At 52.8% G+C, this 21157-nt stretch overlaps 1 protein-coding gene across 2 annotated transcripts in view; it reads right to left on the bottom strand.

The window, feature by feature from the left end:
- FAM167A (family with sequence similarity 167 member A) overlaps positions 1-20311 on the bottom strand; it is a 43094-nt gene extending 22783 nt beyond the window's left edge. Inside the window, exons 1-3 of one of the 2 annotated variants that reach the window (XM_078445593.2) lie at positions 19987-20311; positions 14151-14250; positions 567-1358 (exon numbers count right to left, since the gene is read on the bottom strand). In XM_078445593.2, the coding sequence (XP_078301719.1) occupies positions 567-932 (366 nt within the window). In that variant the 5' untranslated portion in view covers positions 933-1358; positions 14151-14250; positions 19987-20311. Of the gene's footprint in view, positions 1-566; positions 1359-1689; positions 1848-14150; positions 14251-19986 lie in introns of those variants that run through there. The other variant, XM_060653722.3, reaches the window with a different exon arrangement.
- Between the last annotated feature and the right edge of the window lie 846 nt (positions 20312-21157).

The following is a 21157-nucleotide window of genomic DNA, read 5'->3' as shown; positions in this document are numbered from 1 at the left end:
CACTCATGGGGGGGGGGGGGGGATGGGGGCAGCCCAGAGTTTTCACTGCAGGCCTGATCAGCTACGCCACCCTCTGGGCAGTTCTTCACACACTGCTCAGTAGGAACAGAGCACCTTGGGCTGAACCTGAGCCACTCACAGCAGCCCCCCAGCACACAGCCCTGCACTCCAGCACAGCGCCCTCAGGAGCCACCAGCCCCAGGCTGGATGGAGGGTGGGAGGGTTTCAGAGAGGAGGGGCATCACACTCCAGGAACACCCTTAGCGGTCCAGGGACGAGAGTATGGGACTCTGCTCCAGGGGGCAATGGAGAAGGTGGGGGTCTCAGGGCACACTTTCTTCCTCCATAAGTACCTGTGAGGAGGGGCTGATTGGCACGTGGACCTCATGTAACCGCACAGTAATGAGATCTACCCTTGGTAATAGGAAAACGGACAGATATGCAATTGGGAGGGATAGAGATAGGGGGAGAGACAGAGAGAGAGGAAGAGAGACACAGAGGAGAGACAGAGAGAGAGAGAGAGAGAGGCATCTTTTCTGGGGATTCTTGGAGGGGCACCCACTTACCAGTTCCTTCCTGAGCCAGGCTATTGCTTCGTCGATACTTTCAAAGCCTTCCAGCTTCCCGGCGGGCTGCGGCCCAGCAGCCCGGCTGGCACCCCCGTTACGTGGGGCATGCTGCCTGGGCTCTCTCTGGGGGGACGAGGGCTCCTCCTCTCCACACTCCCCCTGCTCAGCAGCTGGCCTTGGGAAGGGCCACGTCTGCTCCTCCAGCCTGGCCTGCCATTCCAAGTAGGAGGGCCTTCGGGTCTCCAGCCTCAGTTTCTCCGTGAGGGCCTTCAGGCTCCTGAGGTGGTCATCGGGGGGCAGGGCGGCTCCAGGCTCTTCTTCCCCACCTACCATTTCTTCTACTTGGATCTGGGGCACGGACATTCTAGAGTCTGCTGGGGGAGCCAGACATGGGAGGTGGTGGGGGGCACTGCGGAAATCTTGGTGGGTGGCAAGGCTGGGTCCAGCTCTGGAATGATCTCATCCAGCTGGGGTGAAGGCGCCTGAGGGCATCGCTAGGATGTGAGCAGCTCCCGGAGCCGAGAGGGACTGTGGATGAGCCGCGCAGAGTTCCCTCCAGAGCGGCTGTGGAGGTTCAGGATTTAAAATTCTTCCCGGAGTCCCATGGCTGCCATGCTTCACAGAAGGCACGAATAGACAAGCGGTAGCAGGAATCTTTGGGGGGCAGATTTGCCAAGAAGATCTGTCAGTCCTGAGGCACAGGCGGATCAGAGACTGGCAGGGAAGCGGGACTGGGCTCCCTCCGCAGGGGAAGGGCAGGCGGTGAGCAGCTGCTGCTGGGGGGAGGCCCTGCAGGAAGGATGAAACGATGTCAGGACGGGTCCCTCCCCTGGCAGGAGGCCTGCCTCATTCCTGAGCTCCTCAGGAGGGGAAACTGAGGCTCAGAGAGGCTAGGTGACAAGGCTGCTGATTACTGGCTCGGGACTAGAAGCAAGGCAACTTCAAAGCCTTAACTAAATGCAGAGAATAAGGAATCAACGCTCTGTACAGTGTTTCACCATTTATGAAACGATTCCACCTCCATTATCTCCTCTAATCCTCACCACAAGTCTGTGGTTACTTCTTTTTGTCCCCATCTTACACGCAAGGAACCTGAGTCTCTGAGAGGTTTATGACTCACCAGAGAGCTCCTGGGGATTAGCAAAGACGAGTCTGGGTGGTCGGATTTTGAAGGCTCAGGTCTCTCCTCTGAGCAACAGCTACCTGTGGGTCCCCAGGCAGACCCAGTTGTGCCGCCTCCGGGACCGCTGACCCCGCCCCACCCTGCCCACCACAGCCCCCGTCCACTGGCTTTTTCAGGTCTTACTACACACTCTCAGCTTCTTCCTCCAAGAACAACACCTTACCTCACCTCTTCAGAGGAGGAAGCAAATAAACCTGCAGCAGAGGAGGGAAGACCGACCTCACTCAAGGAGGATTACTAAACCGAGCCAAGCTTGTGACTCACCATTCTAGAAAGATGGGTCTAATATTCACCTGAAATGCCCACATGGCAGAGCCTTATGGACAAGGCTGTGGCTCTCTGATCCGCTTTGGCCTTCCCAACTCTGGAGAGGTGGTCTGAGCTGAGGCTCTTGCCTCCTGTCAGAGTGCACGGTAGGGAAGCAACCAGGCGTCAGAGTGAGGCCCCAGTCTCCCAGCCGCGTCCCTGTGCCCACAAGGTCCAAGCAAGTGGCGATGGGCTCATCAGAGCAGGGCATTTAACTCGGACTGGGGAGAGAAATCTTTGGTTCTTAGGGGAGTTTTAAAATTGTGTGCAGAGGGCATGCAGAGAAAGAATGAACTGGCACGGAACGATGTGAAAGACAAAGCTTACATGAAAAAAACACAACGGGACGCTCATAGTCTGGAGAGCACACTGTTGGTGTGGAAGAGGAAGGGAAGGGACAGATTTTTTATTGACTTGTGTGCACCTAAAAAGATCTCTGCAAGGAGAATAACTAAAACAAAGAGTTCTGATTACTCGTCTGGATCATGGGAACTGGGCAGGGGTTTGTGGGTGGGCAGGCACAGGAGGAGGCAGAGAAGTGGGGAGGGGGAAATAAAAACACAGCCTCAGTCCCCCAGGGGGGACGTGGGGCTTCTTTCCCACCTGGCCATGGAGACACTCGAGGCTCTTGGGCGTCTGGGTGGCTCAGTCAGTTAAGTGTCCGACTTCGGCGCAGGTCATGATCTCATGGTTCGTGAGTTCGAGCCCCGCGTCGGGCTCTCCACTCTCAGCGCAGATCCTGCTTTGAATCCTCTGTCCCCGTCTCTCTCTGCCCCTTCCCCACTCATTTCCCACCCCCCCAAGATAAACTTTAAAAAGAAGAAGAGAGATTGCTGTCTTTCTGGACTGTCTCTACAATCCCCACCTGCAACGTGATGTGACTTAAGGAAATCTAGCGGCCCTCCCCTTGCTCGGAGGCTGGCCCCCGTTTTGGGACATCCCTGAGGAATGAGGAGAAATATTCTACCCCAACTAATGGCAGAGAAACCTAGTTCTCACCTCTAACCACACTGCTGGGAACCCCTGAGGAACTTCTACCAAAATGGATTCCCCAGGCCCCACTCCTAGGGGCTCTGGGGTGGGACTCAAGCATCACATATTTTTAAAGCTCCCTAGGTGATGTGAGTGAGTGGCCAGGGTCGAGAACCACTGGTCTTGAGATAGAAACACTAGGCTAAGGATCAGATGGCCTAGTTGTAGGTGCTGTCAGGCTTGCTGAGCCTCAGTTTCCCCACCTATAAAATGGGGGTGCTAATAGCCACCTCCGAGGTTTGGGGGATTGACGGGACTAAGGTTTGTTCACACTTTCTGCAGGTTTAGCTGCTCTGCAAATATGGGGTGTTCTCTAAGGGTGTTTCTGGGCAGCCTCAAGGTCATACAGACTTCTTTAGAATCTCTCTCCAAATCTAAAGACCCATTGGCAGCCCCTCCCAGACACCTCTACCTCTTTGCAGAGGTACCAGGATCTGTTTTGAGCGGGCCTCCCAGCGGCGCTACCTTATAGGACTTCTCTCCACTGACAGGGGAGCTCTGATTATTTCCAGTGAAGATTTTTGGAGAGGATCTAATTGCAGACAAACCACGAGCAGTGTTCCCCACACCACAGCTGTGTTAGGAGACCACGTGGATTCCAAGTCCCCCTTTTCTCTCCCCGAGCTGCACACTCACCGCAGAGGGCAGGGGCATCCGTGGCCAGAGGGAGAACCTGTAAGGGAAGGGTCTTCCCTTTGGGGTGGGAAACAGCTAGGACTCGATGACTTTATGTGGCTGCCTCTAAGGGCAGGGGGAGTTTCTCTTAACTCTCAGGGAAGGCCCGTGAAGACGGTGTCAGAATGACTTGGAGGAGGCATCAACAGGAACGCCAATGCGCTGTGAGTCAGCTAATGATGATCCTTTGATCCTCTGAGCTTACTCGTGTGCGTGTGCATCCTCTCCCTCAAGCCTCATGATGGCCCCGAGGATCAGAGGGGATCATCCCATTTCACAAATGAGAAAATCGAGGCTGGGAGGGATGGAGTGAGTCACCCATGACCACAGAGAGTCCCAAGCAGTGGGACTTGAGCACAGACTTCTGACTCTGGTCGGCCTCTCCACTCCAGAAGGTGTGGGCGTTGGGGTTAGACCCCCCCCCCCCCCGCCAGGGGCCCAGTTCTGTGATCTTGGACCCGTCCCTTCACAACCACTCTGTGCTTCTGTGTCCTCTTCTACGAAGCGGGGGTAACCAGGACTGTCTACGTAATTTGCTGAGCTTGGCGCAAAATGAAAATGCAGAGCTCCTTGTTAAAAAAGTACTAAAAAAGAATTTGAAGATGGCAACAGGAGAGCATTAACAAGCCCGGGCCCAGTGGGGCTGCCTGGGTCCCTCGCTCATGAAGCCGGCCCTGGGGGTAATAATGTCCACTTCCTGAGTCATTTCAAGGACTAAAGTAACAAATACTGAGCCCTTCATGGTACCTGCTATACAGTAAGCCCTAGACAAAGTTATACTTTAAAAAATATTCTTCTTTTTTTTTAATGCTTATTCATTTTTGAGAGAGAAAGAGAGACAGAATGGACACGGGGAAGGGGCAGAGAGAGCAGGACACAGAATCCGAAGCAGGCTCCAGGCTCCGAGCTGTCAGCACAGAGCCCGACGCGGGGCTCGAGCCCATGAACCGTGGTATCATGACCTGAGCTGCAGTTGGACACCTAACCGACTGAGTCACCCAGGCGCCACCCCCCCAAAAATATTATACCTAAGATGATGAGAGCTATCAGTGCTACATCAGTCAGATTACCACATAAACCCCTCTGCACTGCACTGAGCAGTCACCCTGTTGGTCCCTGAAGTACACCCTACATCCTTCCCTGGAAGCCGACTGAGATGAAGTCAGCCGGCCCCACCTCCCCCCAGAGGTTCAGGGCTCCTGCTCAGATTCTCCCCATGCAGCGGTGACTAGCAGGCCTGCGACAGGAAGAAAAACAGCCCAGCTTAGGAAAACACCACTCTGTATCCCCACTCCCTTCCCTCCCTGCTCATATTTTAAACACCCCTGTCCGCAGCTCAGGATCCCCGGGGGGGGGGGGGGGGGGCGGTGATCCAGCCTTGACAGTGTGTTATCCACTTGGTAAGAGCAAGGGCAGGGGGCCGAATACCTCAGCCCTGGTCCCAGATCTGCTACCCATAAACCCAGTGCATGGGCTCAGCTCTCTCCTCTCGGCCTCAGTTTCCTACTCTGTACAAGGGTGCTTCTTACCCCAACCGGCCTTATGAGGATGGTGGGAGGATCAGTTGGATTGTACATGAAAGCTCTCTGCAACCTTTGAAGAGCTGTACCCACCTGAGGATTATTATTATCATTGAGGCATGTGTGGGGTGTGGAGAGGTCTGAGTCAAGGACTCATCCTGGGATCACTACATCCCTGTCGCATATAGCAGGTAGGGACAGAGCCCTAGCCTGCTTCCTATGCCCCCAGCACATCCAGGTGGTGAGGATTTGCTGAAAAAGGATCTGTTCTCCGGTCTCCTGGTCATCAGACGTTGTCCCAGGGAGCGTACCCTCTGGATGCCCTGGTGCCTGAGAGCCCCATATGGAGCTGTCCCTCCCCTCCAGCTGGGCTGCTGCGAGCTGAGCCGGAAGGTCACCCACTCAAGTCACTCCAGGGATGTGGGCACTTAGTGGGTGCTGAGCTGGTGGAGAGGTGCCAGCCAAGTGCAGGGGAGCAGAGGCCAGCACTGGACAGCTTTCTGGTCTGAAAGGGCAGTAGGGACAAACCAGGGACTCTGGAGTGCAGGCCCTGGGAGGAAGAAGCCTCTGACACCTGGGCAAACAGGCTTTCTTTACATCTAACCTAAGTCCTTCCTGCTCCGAGGAACACATTTTCTCTCACTCTGAGCTTTGCAAAGGCAGACAGCCCAAGGAGGAGGGAAGCCAGAGGATGCACCCAGAAGAACAAGGCCAGACCCTAACCCCACCAGGCCCAGGCGTGCCCTGCCAGGCGGGCCACCCGGCTGCAGGGGAACATGAAACTCCCCGCAGCAGAGGACAGGCCTCAGGGGCGCATCAGCCTTTTTGGGCAGTGACATGCCAGCACCTGGGGACGCACACGGCACAGGAGGACCGCTGCTCAAACACGCTCCTGGCTCACTCTGGCCCATTGTGGTTGCCACGAAGGAGGCTGTGCCCGCCTTAAGCTAATTCCTGAGCCGCTGGAGGAGCCAGGTGGGTGCAGCTCAGTCATTCAGCCAATTATGACCTGGTCTCGTTATGACCTAATCTGTTTACTTGGACGATTTTCAAACCCACTTCCTAGATGGACTCCGTGGGCAGGGAAGGGTACAGGGACTGCTAACGCACTCTCTCTGTCTCTGTCTCTCTCAAGGGTGAAGGTAGTATGAGCCTGGGTAGTTTGGTGGCTCCCACTCCTTACTGCTCTCCGTTCTGAAAAACTCAGAAGCCGCCCTCCCCCTGTCTGGATCCCCAGACTCGTGCCTGGCCCTTCCAGTCCGGGGTTCTTTGCCAGAACTGTTCCGTTTCTTCTCCAACACCCCTGTCCCAGTGAGTACCACGCTCCCTGGCACCCTCGTGGCTTTGTACAAGCCGGTCCCTCAGCCTGGAACACCCTTCCCTCCCTTCTACCCCGCATTGCTCAGGGGTTTTCTTTTTCCAGAAGTCTTCCTTGACTTGCCCAAGCTGCGTGTGCCTGGGATGCAAGGAGAGCATGTCGGAGAAACAATTATGTCATCACAACATTAGCTGACACTTAGGCACAGCGGACCACGCCAGGCATTGTTCTAGGAGCTGTACATGTACTAACACACATAATCATCACAGCAACCCTATAAGGCAAGGATTAGCATGGTCTCCATTCCACAGATGAGGAGACTGAGGCACAGAGAGGTTGAGTAGCTTGCCTGAGGTCACAGGACTAACGAAGGGGAAAGCTGGGATTTAACCGCTGTGGCACAGCTCCGGGCTGGCTCACAACCCAGCCACAGCACTTCTACAGGACACTTTCCTGATGGTTCCTCTACTGGACTCTGAGCTTCATGAGGGTGAGAACCAGGCTTCGTATCCTGGAACACATAGCACTTAACACCATGCTGCTCTCTCTAAATGTTTATGGAATGGGGACGCCTGGGTGGCTCAGTCAGTTAAGCGTCTGACTTCAGCTCAGGTCATGATCTCATGGTTCGTGGGTTTAAGCCCCATGTCAGGCTCTGTGCTTACAGCTCAGAGCCTGGAGCCTGCTTCGGATTCTGTGTATCCCTCTCTCTGCCCCTCCCCAACTAGCGCTCTGTCTCTGTCTCTCAAAAAAAAAAAAGTTAAAAATAAATAAATAAATAAATAAATAAATAAAAATAAATGTTTATGGCATGAACCAGCCAAAAGAACAGATTCCTCCCGGCCCCCACCCGGTGCACTGTGGCCTATACTTGCTCAAGTCTGAGCCAGTCTGGATGGGCTCAGAGAAGCAGAGGGGACCTGGTCCTGGTACCCTCACCACCCATCCTATGAGACCTGCCCTGACCTCAGAATCCCAGACGCAGGCTGCCAGGCCCTAGGAAGACAGGAATAGCTTTGTCTTGCATCAAGCACCAGGACTGGGAGCTGGCACGAAGGGCATTCCAGCATCACAGGTGTAACTGGAGGACCTCTCCTGTGTCCAGCATCACGAGGTGATTTCTACCCAGGGTCCTTTCCCTCTTCTGGAAAGAGCATTTCTTTGTGTGTTTCCTAGGGGATGGGCATGCCCTCTGTCCTGAGTAGGTGGTCACCTGACTCAATCCGGGCTAATCAGAACTCTCCTAGGTTTCTGTACCAGAATTATCCAGAAACCAGCTGTGTTCCATGCTGACCTGGGGTTGCTGGGGGCCATCTTGCTCACCACAGGGAGAAACTGTGTTTCTGACATTTATAACCAACATAAGCATGCGTTGGACAAAGAATATAAAACAACACAGTGGATATTTGTTGGTATTTGTCTTGTTTGTTTGCCTTATCCTGTTTTCAGGGAGTGCCTCCTTTTGTGCTGGACAGCAGGCAGGTTGGGTACCTCTGCTTCACTGGAAGGGGAGGATCAGATCCTCCCTCCCTCCTGTCCCGTGCCCTGGCAGCCAGATGTGAGCCTGTGACTTGAGCCTGGCCAGTCAGATGCCCAGACCCAGGCCTCAGGATCTGGTGTGTGTGAGGCCCAGATGGAAAAATGGTTAGGATTCATTTGTGGCCGCATGAGCCTTGGAGGCAGCTGTGCAGTGCAGATGAGGTAGCATCCTCTTAGCCAGACCATCCCTGCTAAAGGATTGTTGGAGGATGTGACATATAATAAGAAATATATACAGTGTTTGGTTTCCATCCCCAGTTTCTGATACAGAGCTCCTAAAACCCTTGGAATTTCCTAAGTGATAAGAGCATAAGAATATTTCTTGTTGACATATCTGGGTTTTGTTCTTAGTTCTTGAAGTAGCTCTAGAGCCACAGAGGTGAAAGGAGTGTCTCATTATTCATGACAAGCCCACTTTCAAACCTACCCGAGTTTATGTTAATGAGGCGACTCTTGGAAAGCACCCCCCCCCCACCAGCATGGGGCTGCTTGTCACTCTGTGATGAGAAGGTTGGAAATTTTAGCCCCACCCCTGCCCTGGGCAGGGGAGGGATTGGAGATTGAGCCAATCACAAGCAGCTAGTGATTTAATCAATCATGCATACCTAATGAACCTCCATAAAAACCCTAACTGAAGGAGTTCAAAGAGGGGTTGGTGCGCATATGGAAATTCGGGAGGGGCACACCTGGAGGGGTTCTACACCCCATCCTCACACCTTGCCCTATGTGCCTCTCCCTTTGGCAGGTAAATGTAAGCAAATGCTTCCCTGAGTTTTGCTAAGCCATTCTAGCAAACTTAGTTAATCAGAGGTGGGGGTTGGGGACAATTCCCAACTTAGAGCCAGTAGGTCAGAAGTACAGGCTACAGCCTGGGACTTGCAGTTGGCATGTGAAGTGGCTGCCGTTGGTGGGACCGAGCCCTCGCCTGGCAGGATCTGACACCAACTTCAGCTAGATGGTGTCGAAACGGAGCTAAATCCAACAACACCCAGTTGGTGCCTGCAGAGAGCCGGAGGGTTGTTTGGTGCGGAAAACTCACACATCTGGAGTCAGAAGTGTTTTGGGGATATCGTGTGAGTAAAAACCTAGCACCCCACCGAGTTTGTCTCAGGCAAATAATTTAATTCACAGGGCTGTGCCTGCCACTCTTTGTGTTTTGGAGCTGTCTTGGCTCTGCCTGTTTTCTCCCTTGGGTCTTTGCCTCCTGCCAGTTTGGGAAGGGCCGTAGGTGACACTGTTTTCTGTCCTTCACAACCAAGAGCCCTGACTGCAATGAGGGGGAATGCAGAATTCATCTGGGGAGACAAAGTACATAACTGAGGGCTAAGCAGTGTCATAAAACAGCATGACAACCAAAAAAAATCTCCCCTCCCCACATTGCCATGTGTCCCTCAGAGCAGGGTGGTCCCTTCTCTAGTTGAGAGTCACAAGAGCCCCTGTTTGGAAAGTGAGGCTCTTGCAGTGTCCTTATTGCAGAGCTGTGGTGAGGCTGAGAAGAGGGAGAGTGAGGGAAAGGGCTTGGTAGACGATGGCATGTTCAATAAACTTAAATTAAGGGTGGCCCAGGCCACAACTCACACCTGAATTTATTTCTTTCCTTTTCTAAAGCAGCTAATTCTCCCCCCCCTCCCCCACAGGTGGGTGAAGGGTCAAGAGGTCTGGGACGTGGAGGCGGAGCTTTGACAAGGCAGGCTTTTCAGGCTAGGTTTAACCATAAAACCCTGATGCTTATCTTAATCAGAGAGCCCAGGGCCCCCACCCAGGCCTGACCTTCGGGTGGTGGTGGCCCAGGCAGGCGGTGAAATTCTAGTCCGTGTTCTGCAGACTTGCAGGAGTGCTAACATCCAGGCTGAGAGGCCCGGAGGGGGTGGGGGGTACACAGCCCTGCGCCCTACAGAGCTGCCCAAAGGAGCCAGGGAGCTCCAAGGAGCTGCCAGAAAGCCCGTGTTTTCTCTCCTGTCAGAGGTTGCCATGGTGACTGAAGCAGGAGGGGACACCCGCTGGTCTGGCCCTACATAGCTCATCTTTATTCCATGTCTTGGTCTGAGTCGGTGTCTGGAAGGGAGCGCCTGAGATGGGGGAATGACATCTTGCAGAGACTGGATGGTGGGTAGGGGGTGAAATGTGCTAGGACATTGTGTGGGGTGTGTGTGTGTGCGTGTGTGTGTGTGTGTGTGTGTGTGTGTGTGTGTGATGGGTTATATTGTCGCATGTGTGTTCTGGGCATGTGGTCGGGGATGATGGTAAGGAAGGGGGATGTATCCGGGGTGTGCACATCAGTGGGGTCTTCCTCAATGCCCCCATGATCTACAGACAGCTCACCTGCAGGGGGAGAACCCGGAAGAACCCTTCATTTTCTACTTCCTGGAAGTCGTCTGTCTGCTGCCTGGATGGCTCCTCCAGGCAGCAAGCAAGCCACTGTGACAATCCAGCCATATCTTCTAAGAGTCTGGGACTGTACTCCCTGCCCTGCAGCCTCGGTTCCATCAACTGACTTCTGCCTGATCTCATGCACCCACTTCACTCATGTCTGCTCCAATGCTAGACAGAGACCGCACAGAGACCGGCTCTTACCATCCTATGGAGATATCCTCCCTTCATTTTAATTTGTAGCTGCTATCACTCCCCATATAACTCTGATGTTATATGTTGATTTGTTTACTTGTTCAGTATGTTTCACCCACTAGAATGTAAGTTCCGTGAAGGCAGTGATGTTATCTTGTTCACTACTGTGCCCCTAGCACTCAGAACGTAGTAGGTGCTCAATAAACTTATTGAATGAATGAATGGCCTGCCTGGGACCTCCCGGCTCCTCACAAAGACTAAAGCTCTGCTTTAAACCTCAGCTGAGGGGTTGCTCCCTCTCAAAAGTTCGCTAGGACACCTCACCTGCCGGGTCATTTTTTCTCTGAATTCTCCCGGCACTGGTTTCTGTCATGCTTGCTCACAATGGCCTGTTCAACCTTGAACTGTGGGAGTGTCCCATCTCCCTGACCAGATGTCTAGCTCCTCAATAAGAAGAGTGTTACTTTCTCTTTTGTGTCCTGAACACAGGCTCTGCAAACAGTAGGTGCTCCATAAATGCTGAGGATGACGATGTTGTGAATTGGTGAACACATTCTAGCTGGAATAGTTCTACCTCCACACCTGTCCAGTAGAAGACCTTCTGCAAGATCATAGGTAAGACTTTCAAGGTCAGAATGAGTCTGAATTGGTGAGCAAGTAGCTTGGGGAGCTGGCCTCAACTTTATGTTTTATCCTCCCCCCATGACCTCATGTATGACTATGACTAAGTCTTTAAGCTTATTTCAAACACCACCTCATTCTACATGTTCTTTCTGAATGGAACTGATTGCTTCTTCCCCTAACAACATTTTTTTGAACTTTTCTGCACCAACTAGGTTTTAGGTAATGACCATTTATCTCCTTGGACCACATTACTTTGTTACATTTATGATGTACCTGTTAGATGGACAAAAATGTCTTCAGCATCCCTTCTGTGGGGATTATTCCTGTGTCATTTCAGTGTTCAGAAGGGACTGTGAGTCATAGATCCCTGCCCATCACCCCCATCCCCAGGGGTGCTCATGTGACCCAGACTTAGACATTCATTTGAGACCTTACTCAGGCAAGAGTGACTGGTCCAATGGATGTGTGCATGGCCAACCAGTGCTATTCTGAATATTTTCATGGGATTTAAATATAGGCATCTGAAGAAATAGGGTGGCTTTTCAGCCTGGAGTTTCCAAGGTGCATCTTCTCAGCCTCATGGAGAAAACTCATTTGCATTGAGAAGGAATAAGCCTTTAGGAAGGAGAACCAAAGGAGAGACAGAGACAGAGACATGACATCTTCAGAGCCATTGACCCAACAGTGCCCAAAGACGTAAACCTCCAATTCTATGCACTAATAAATCCTCTCCTTTACTTGAGCTAATTTAAGCTGGACTTCTGTCCCCTGCCACCAAAAGGGGACTAAGTCACCTCCCTACACTAACTGGGATCTGTCTAGGCACAATCTGATTCCAATTCTTCCCCATGCTTCTTATAGCTACTTGCTTGGTGTCATCAGTTCAATTTTATTGTGTATTTTCTGTATAAATAAAAGAAATATATAAGAGGCCATTTTCTCTCTATCTGAATGCAGGAATAAAAATATAAATTCCTAGGGGTACCTGGGTGGCTCAGTCGGTTAAGCGTCCAGCTTCAGCTCAGGTCATGATCTCACTGTTGGTGGGTTCAAGCCCCGCGTCAGGCTCTGTGCTGACAGCTCAGAGCCTGGAGCCTGCTTCCGGTTCTGTATCTCCTTCTCTCTCTGCCCCTTCCCCACTCGCACTCTGTCTCTCTGTGTCTCTTGAAAATAAATAAATGTTAAATATATATATATATATACATATATATATATATGTATATATATATATATAAGTTCCTAGAATCAAGAGGAAGAGGGGGAAGAGAACCATTTTCCAGTGGCTACCATGTACCAGGCACTGTGCAAACATCTAGCTGAAGCCTTGAAATGGCCTGAGATAGGAATATTATCTCTACCTGACAGATCATACACAGGTAAGTGAAGAAACCACCATTTCAGCCCAAGTTTTTCCTACTCCACCATTGTGACCATGTCCCCAAAGTAGCTTCATATGTAGAAAAGTAATAGGAACACACACATTATGTAGTTTCAATGTTTGAAAGCCCAGGCTCTTAGGAATCCCAGGGGCAAATAACAACATTTAAATATTCTTATGGGGGCGCCTGGGTGGCTCAGTCAGTTAAGCGTCAGACTTCAGCTGAGGGCATGATCTCATGGTTTGTGAGTTCGAGCCTCACATCGGGCTCTCTGCTCTCAGTGCAGAGCCTGCTTCAGATCCTCTGTCCCCCTCTCTCTGCCCTTCCCCTGCTCATGCTCTCTCTCACTCTCTCAAAATAAATAAACATTAAAAAAAGATAAAGTGGATGGGGCGCCTGGGTGGCGCAGTCGGTTAAGCGTCCGACTTCAGCCAGGTCACGATCTCACGGTCCGTGGGTTCGAGCCCCGCGTCGCGCTCTGGGCTGATGGCTCGGAGCCTGGAGCCTGTTTCCGATTCTGTGTCTCCCTCTCTCTCTGCCCCTCCCCCGTTCATGCTCTGTCTCTCTCTGTCCCAAAAAAAAAAAAAAAAAAAAAAAATACTTAAAAAAAAAAAAGATAAAGTGGATATTACTATGGCAATGCTTTATTTGCCTAGAAAATTGATCTGGGCAGTTGAGGGGGACGAGACCCGAGCACCTAGATTGCAGTCCCTCTCTGTTGACGCCGGTGAGCAAAACTGCTGCGGCATGGGGGCTCTCTCCTGGGCTAGAGCCCCCTTCTGAGGGCAGGGCCTGGCAGTGAGAGGACCTGAGCCTCAGGAAAGTTCTGCCGCGCTTGACTGTGAAACCCTCCTGGACAAGTTACCTGACTTCTTGGAACCTGAGTGAAGTGCCTGGCATGGGAGCATGAGAGACAGAACTTTCTTTCGTCTGTGGTGTTTCTGTTGGGGGGCACGGTGGCTCCCAGGCCAGTCCCAGGGGCAGCTGGGGTGCCTGGACCCGAGGCTTCCGGCAAGGGAGGGTGGGCCGATGGGTGTGGATCCCAGTCTGGGACCCCAGCAGGTGCAGGGAGGCTCAGCAGCCTGTGTTCCTCACTCCCCTCCACCTTCCTGCTCCCATCCAGGGTCACAGCACTGCTGCTGGCAGATGGGAATGAGACAACCATTTTGGACAGACCCAGCCCAGGGTGGGAGAGAAAAGAGTTCCTGGCCTGAGAGTCAGCTCCGGGGACCCTGTCCCCATCCCGAGCCACTGTGGCAACTCACCTGCCCCGCCGCCAGGCTTCTGCTTCCCCCCTGCAAAATTTGCAGTTTGGGTGCTGTGGCCTCTACGCTTCCTTCCCCCTTGACATGCACAGAGTCTAGACCACAGCAGCTCATGGGTTGTCACCATGTCACCAAGCTGCACCCATGAGGGTAGGGGGCAAAGCCACCCACTTACCCACGCTCCTCTGGGAGTGTCTCCCAGTGAAACTCGGTTTCTCAGGTCCAGTGCTAATGGCTGCACCTCGATTTATCATTCAAAGCTTCTGTTTCCATACCTGAAACCACAAGAACAATCACAAACATTTTTGAAGTCACTCTCTTAAAAAAAAGTTTACAATTTTTCCCCCACACATTATGGTCTGGGCTGGAGAGACCTTCCTGAGAGTTCCACACAGACAAACCGCAAACCAGAGACATTACGAAACTTGTCTGGGGTCACACAGCTTCGTGAGTGGGTTTGGCTGGGCCTGGATTCTTCCTCTGATTCAAATTGAGCTTCTATTGTCTAGAAGACGAGGAAACCTTGTTTCATGTCGTTGGGATATAGTGAGGCAAGAAGCTATAAAAAAAACTCTTGTTAAGACCTTTGCACATTCAAAGTGCTCAGTCCATGCTGAATAATTGATGGGCTCTGCTCCCGGCTGCTCATAGCAGACGCACAGGCCTCCTGCTACACATAAGGCTGGGAACGTGAAAACCTTGCCTATCATTCTGCCCAGTGCAAGAAGTTGCCGAGAAAATCACCAAGAAAGAGTTGTGCTTTCCTGTTGCTGTGGGGAGAGGCCGCGGCTCCAGGGACCTGAAGATCTAATTTATTGTCTCACTGAAAGCAGAGAGCTGCTGCAGGGAGGGGGCTGCGGGGCCACCCAGAGTCGACGCCACAGTGTCCTTTCCAAGGCTGTGAGGCCCTGGGAAAGGGCTGCTGTGCTCTGACAGGCAGGGAGAAAGGTGCCTGGAGTCCCATGGGGAGCAGGGGAGAGGGCAGAGCGGGAAAGGGGGGACAGAATTAGCCATGGGAAATTCAGGAGTCTAAAGCAAAGGTCCTCCTCTGTGAAAATGCCTGACAAGGCAGAGATGCCCAGGCGGGGGCCAAGGCGGCCTGTTGTCCCCCCAGCCGAATGCCACATGTGACCACAGCACTCTCCTGGCCAAAGGCCATGGTGTTGGGGATTAGGGGGCAGAAAGCAGACACAGAGTTGCCTTTAATGCAATTTGCAGAGATCAAAGCAGAACACGGTTCAAGTGGGTGTTCCGGCTATAAAAGTAGGGAACAGTTCACAGTTGACTGAAACTCAGGGTGCCATTTCACAGCTAAAGGCCCTGGGGATGTGCACCTTCTCCCTGTGGGGTGCGGCCCACCAAAATGCCCCCCGACTGGGATTTGTCTCAGCCCTTAAACAAGGCAGATTTAGGATTCTCCAAATCCACAGGATAATTGGCTTCAACTTCAAATAAAACAAACTCCAGCTCAAATGGGAATTTGTTTGGAGGATGGGCTTTCTATTTCACTCTGCACTACAAGTTCCAAAGCCTAATGATTTAGCAAGGACTTCCTAAGAAATTTCATGATATGCTCTGTGCTTATGCAAGTCAGTTCACTTCATGCTCTGTCTGGGAGTGCTTACCCCTCCAGGGATTGAAGGGTCCTTAGAGTTTCCCTGTGTTTGGGCAGGGCCTGTCCTAAGGGGCTGGGGCTGGGGTGGGGGATGGGGTGCCTCCAGCATGGATTCAGCCTGCTGAGCAATGTCCACGCTGTCTGGTGGACAGGGGTTGATAGCCCAGCTCTAACACCTACTCATTCTATGACCTTGGGTAACCCTCTAGGTCTTAAGTTCCTCATCCATGAAATGGGGTTGGTTCATAATGGAACCTACCTCAAAGCTCTGAAGGATCCAGTGAGATAGGGTATATGTGGATTCTCAGTTATGCCTCTAATAGGACTGTCCCCTCCCGTCCATATCAACACTTGGCTGGGCCTCTCCTTGGCCTGTCAAAGTGGTAAATGGCTACCAAACCATTAAAGTTAGTTCATGTACACCTGTGTGCTCCAGAATGTTCAGAACATGACTTTACTGTCAGCTCAGTACTCTAGGCTGCACAAAGTGTCTTTTCTAATGTGCAACCCTGATCAGAAGCCACATTCCTTGAGGGCAAGACTATTGTCTTATCTGTGATGCAATGACCATTATTGATCTTAAAACCCTTTGTAGATGGAGTGAGATGTTATATGGTTTCACTAGGCTAGCTGCAACAAAGGTGCATTTAACAAGGGTGCATTCAAATCAGGACTCCCCGCTCCTGGCCAGCAGCCCCAAGCACAGGGTCGACGTTCCACAGGTGGCTGTGGCAGGTGCTTTGGATGTCTTTCTTGCTCTCTACTCAACACTGGGCTTGATAATTAACAGAGGAAATGTTAGAAATGCATTCTCCTTAGTGAAAACAGAGGTATTCAAGATATGTGGGTTGGTCAAAATTATTTGAGGCACTCTTGACCTTGAAAGGCAGGGTGAAAGAATCTCGGGAGCTCTCGGGGAAGGTGTGGCCAGGGCGCCTAGAGAGACAGATGGCTGTGACCTCACTGAGTCCACAGAACGAGCTTTATGAATTCTGCGGGACTTGTCTGCAAATAAATAGTTGTTCAAAAAATGTGTACATGTGTGGCAGAGTCTGGTCTGAGGCTTGCTTCCATCCAACCTATTAATGAGATTTGCCTTCACCTTCACCATAGTTTTTAGTGGTTTCTTTCAAACAAGTAAACAAACAAACAACACAGCAAAACCTAAAGTTATGACCAAATGGGCTTAAGGACCAAACGGACCTCAGTGTCCCCAAGGCACAGCACACGTAAATGCTCACAGGCCTAAGGAGGTACTGTCACTTTTAACTCTCTGGGGGGTGAGGGTAGGGGCACAGTGAGGGCTCTAAGTGGCCTCTCAGTCAAGGATCCTGATTCAGGATCTTCCTGGGTCCTTATCGCCCTGAGAGTTCCCCAGCTTGCCTTGCAGGGCTGAAGTGCTCAGCTCATGTTCAGAGGCTCTGTTGGCTTCCTGGAATGAGGAAACGCTGCTCAGCCTTCAATAAGCCCTGAAACTGGCCACAGTGGAGGTCCCTGTCTGGGCCCCTTATGTACCCAGAAAACCAGCTCCTAGCTGGACCTTCCCTTGGAGGTCTCACGGGACAAGCCCTATGAGGAAATCTTTTGGGACCTACTACCAGCTCCCACAGTTAGATCAGATACTGGGAAGGGGGATTTCTGGCCATACTGGAGAGATTGCCTTGAAGAAATAGGGCTCAGTCTGTACCTCTGGATAAGCCGAACCCCTGCCCCTTCCTAGGCCTCTGCAAAGGCTGCTGGGCAGGGGCCCTGGGGTGAGAAGTCCCCTGTTGCTGGAGTGCTTGTTACTCCTCTACCCCTAGGGATGAGAGCCTTTCCTTGGACGGCAGTGCCCACAGGGAACCGGGCTGCTGCTTTATGCAATCTCGTCTCTAAGGGGTTTTTCTGGGTTGAGCACTGTTGCAGGGTTGAGGTAGGGGTCGGGTAGCATTCAGGAAGAAAGCAGATGGTGTGGGGAGTGCAAGCCTCTCACTTCTCCTCTTGCCCACTTCTTTCTCCTTTCCTTTCTCTCCCTAGCTTCTCCAGACAGACATGGGGGGAGGGGTGGGGAAGCTCTAGGCGTTCACGCACCGGGGCAACTGTCCTAACCGTGGAAAAGCTGACATTTGCAGCCTTCCAAACTCCTATGGGCAACTGGACCCTCTAGGGCAACCCAAACTCTACAGGCTGATTGCCACGTGCTTGCTAAAGCCCTTTCCCTCCTCCAGGCTCACCCTTCCTGCTCATACCCTCTCTTTAGACCCTCCCCACGCCTTCCAGGTGTGCCTGAGGACGGCTTCAGAATTTGCCTTGAAGCCTTCCTCTCTTCTCACCCCAATCCAAATCCCAGTGTACATTTGCGTATTGAGAGCCATCCTGGCTAGTCCTCAGACATTTCCAATCAGGAAGCACTCCCTCACTCCTATTCTGTAAAACGGGGAGCCACGCATTCAGAGTTATCATTCATCTTTCAGCTTTGCGAGTAGCTCAACATCCCAGTCAAGCAAAGAGCCATTGCCAGTTAAAGCACAGCTCCCAGAGGAGTCTGAAAATTCCAGATGCTCTTGTGGGGCCACGGGAGTTTTCCACTAGCAAAATTTACCTAGAGGAAACCACCCGAGTGTGTGAGAAGCCTAACAAGCGGTTTCTTCCCTGTGGGCCTGAGGCTCTGTGGGTCTCTCTCAGCAAACAGTTAGGCACCGCCTTGATTTACTCCTCCGCCAGAGTCCCTTTTTTGGAGGAAGGCCAAGCTGGTAGGCACAGAAGCGCGACTACTAATTTTGTGGAAACCTATGCGTGTATTTGGGAGGACAAAACAGGAACAAGTGCATGAAAAGTTGGAGGACTTCGGGCGGGCAAAGAGGAAAAGGGGGTGAGGGAGGATCCGTCTCTCCACTTGGGACAAGTGGGGTTGAAGCGAGCCAGACCTCATTACAGGGACTTTCATGCTACTGATGCAAGAAATGGGCTTCCTGGCTCCACAGGATGGCAAGGGACATTCCCAGGGCACAGGATGAGCCCTGCCAGCCAGCTCTCTTTTTCTCTGGGTGCCACTGGTTTCCTCCCCTCTCTGGGCCTCTCCCTCCCGATCTCCTAAAGCAGCCTTCCTGTGAGAGCACTGTCTTAGGAGTCAGGCACGTGAGGCTGACCCTCCCTGCTCTTTCACCAGGCACCTGAGCTGCACAGAGTTACTGAATCTCTGGGGGGTCCCATCAGCAAAATGGGGATGCGATGTCCTCTCCAAGGGCGATTGTGAGGATAAAATGTCCAATGGATGCGAAGCGTTCTCAAGCGGTGCCTGACTGGTAAGTGCACTCAGGAAAGAGCTGTCGTCTTTATCCACTCTAAGTACAGCTCGTGGTTGCTTTGCCAAACCTCTGAAAAACATGCTAGCAGAAACTAGCGGACGTGGTCAGGCTAGAGGCGCCATGGTCACCTCCGCTGTCCTAGGACTTTGCCCAGCACTCGCCATCCCTTGCCTGGTGGGTGGCAGGACCATCTCTGGGGCATAAGGAGGAAAGCTGCTTCCCGGCCATGTCTCCCTTGGGCACTTTGGGGATTTCCCTATTGATGGGGACCTGGGCTCACCCCACCTGGGATTCACCAGGAATGGCTGGGAGTGGATGGAAACTTAATCTGCGAGGACATGCCTGTGGGCTAAGATGAGGTCACGGCCCACCAGCCTGGAACCAGCCTGCCTTCCAGACCTTCTCCGGAGGAACCATACGCCACAGGGAATGAAGACCAGATATAGGCAATAAGGGATTATTTTAAAAGCAGAATATCCAACCTGACTTGGTGGAAGGAGACACCTGTCCACTAGCCAAGGACCAAAGACCTTCCTGCCTTCTCTCAGTGAGGATGGGGGGGGGGGGGGAGGGAATGCAGTCTCAAGGCTGAGCTGCTCATTTCTCTGGGGCCCTTTGGGCTGCGCAGTCCCCTCTGATCACACTGGCCTCAGCCCTTCAGAACACCCAAGGCCCAAGTGCCCTGGGCCACTTCTTCTGAGTTAGGGAGGGCAGGAACTTCATGTCACGGAGCCTGAAGTAGGACAGAAGGGACAGAGTGGGCTCAGAGATGATAAGCAGTCTGGGAGTAGACCTGGAGAGACTGAGTGGGGCTCCTCCCTCTCAGACCGTGTACCCCAAATCTCCATCCAGATCTTAACCGCGGAACGGGCCAGCAAGGAGAAGGGAGATAGACTCCGACAGGCTGTCCCATTCCATATGAGGGAACTGAGCCCCCAGGGGCCGGCAGGATCGGTGCTCCCCAGCCCCGGGCCAGGCTGGTCTCTGCCAGAGCCTACTGTAGGGACCTGCGGCCCCGAGCCCCCGGCCCATCCCCAGCCCGACGCCCAGCCTCGACCCCAGCCTGGACCCCAGCCCTGGGAACGTTCCCGCCTCTGTTGCGAACCTACCTTGCGAGGCGCTCCGAGGCCCTTTCCAAGGGTGTCACCGAGATCCCCGCCTCTTTCTCCGGACGCGGGCTACCCTCGCCACAGCCTCCTGGCCCCAGCCTGCGGGGCTGAGCCGGCTCCTGCCTCCCTTTCTCTCTGCTCCCGTGAATTCTCAGCACTATTCTTTTTTTAAGGGACTTTTTTTTTTTTTTTTTTTTTTTTTTTTTTTGCGTTGCGTCAGGGCGGTTGCCTGGCGACGGCGGAGCTATTTCACCGCGAGCGGTTTCAGCCCGATCCCCTCCAGCCTCTCATTCGAGCCTCTCCGCGCGCCGCTCCCGGGACCAGGACGCGCGGGGTCCCGCAGACGCGCAGCCGGGTCCTAAAGCCCTTCCAGTTGCTCGGTCCCCGCCGGGACCTGAACCAGAGCCGCCGCCCAGCCGCAAGTAGAAACAAACCACAAGCGTTTGCCAAAGCCTAGACGAAACCAAACCCAAATATCCATTTTATTATTATTATTATTATTATTAAAGCCGAAACCAAAGCAGTTTTTCCCCTAAGCATGGCAACGTGGCTTTGCCAGTGTCAGCAGTTTGCGTGGGTGGAGGGGGCAAGAGAACGATCTTCCAGCGGGCCTGAGCGAGCCTAGAGCCTACACCCCATCCACAGGCGGCTTGAGTTCAGACTACCAGCAGCAAATCCCGTTACTGAGGACCTAACCTACGCCACACCGTCACAGCGACTCTGCAGGACAGATGTGGGCATTTCCAGCTTCCCGATGAGGAAACTGAGGCTCAGAGAGGCTAAGTACAAACCAGAGGTTAAGTAGAAACAGACGTCTTCCAGGTCTGTCTCCCAGACCTGCCCCAGAGCACGTGTTTTCCCCACAAACCACAGGGTGCCTGATGACACGTACTAACTACTATGTGCCCTGTCAACCACTGGAGAGAGTTATGGTCTAAGAACCAGTCTGTGCTCCACCAGAGTCTACAGGTCCAGGCACCTACAACATATACAGGACAGCAGCTCAGCTGCCCCATCCTGGCCTTTGGGGTCAGTCCTGACTGGAGACACAGGGCTCCAGTCCAGAGCGGAAGGGCTCCACTTCCTTCTGGAACCCCTGACCTCAGGGCTGATTACTGGAAGTTGGCTTCATTCTTAGGGCAGTCTGGGACATGGCCAAGTTCCTTTCCTA

This window comes from Panthera onca, chromosome B1, assembly GCF_046562875.1.
Source record: "Panthera onca isolate mPanOnc1 chromosome B1, mPanOnc1 haplotype 2, whole genome shotgun sequence".
Lineage (NCBI taxonomy): Eukaryota > Metazoa > Chordata > Mammalia > Carnivora > Felidae > Panthera > Panthera onca.
The sequence above is the reverse complement of the archived record's forward strand: the minus strand, read 5'-3'. Positions and strand labels throughout refer to the sequence as shown.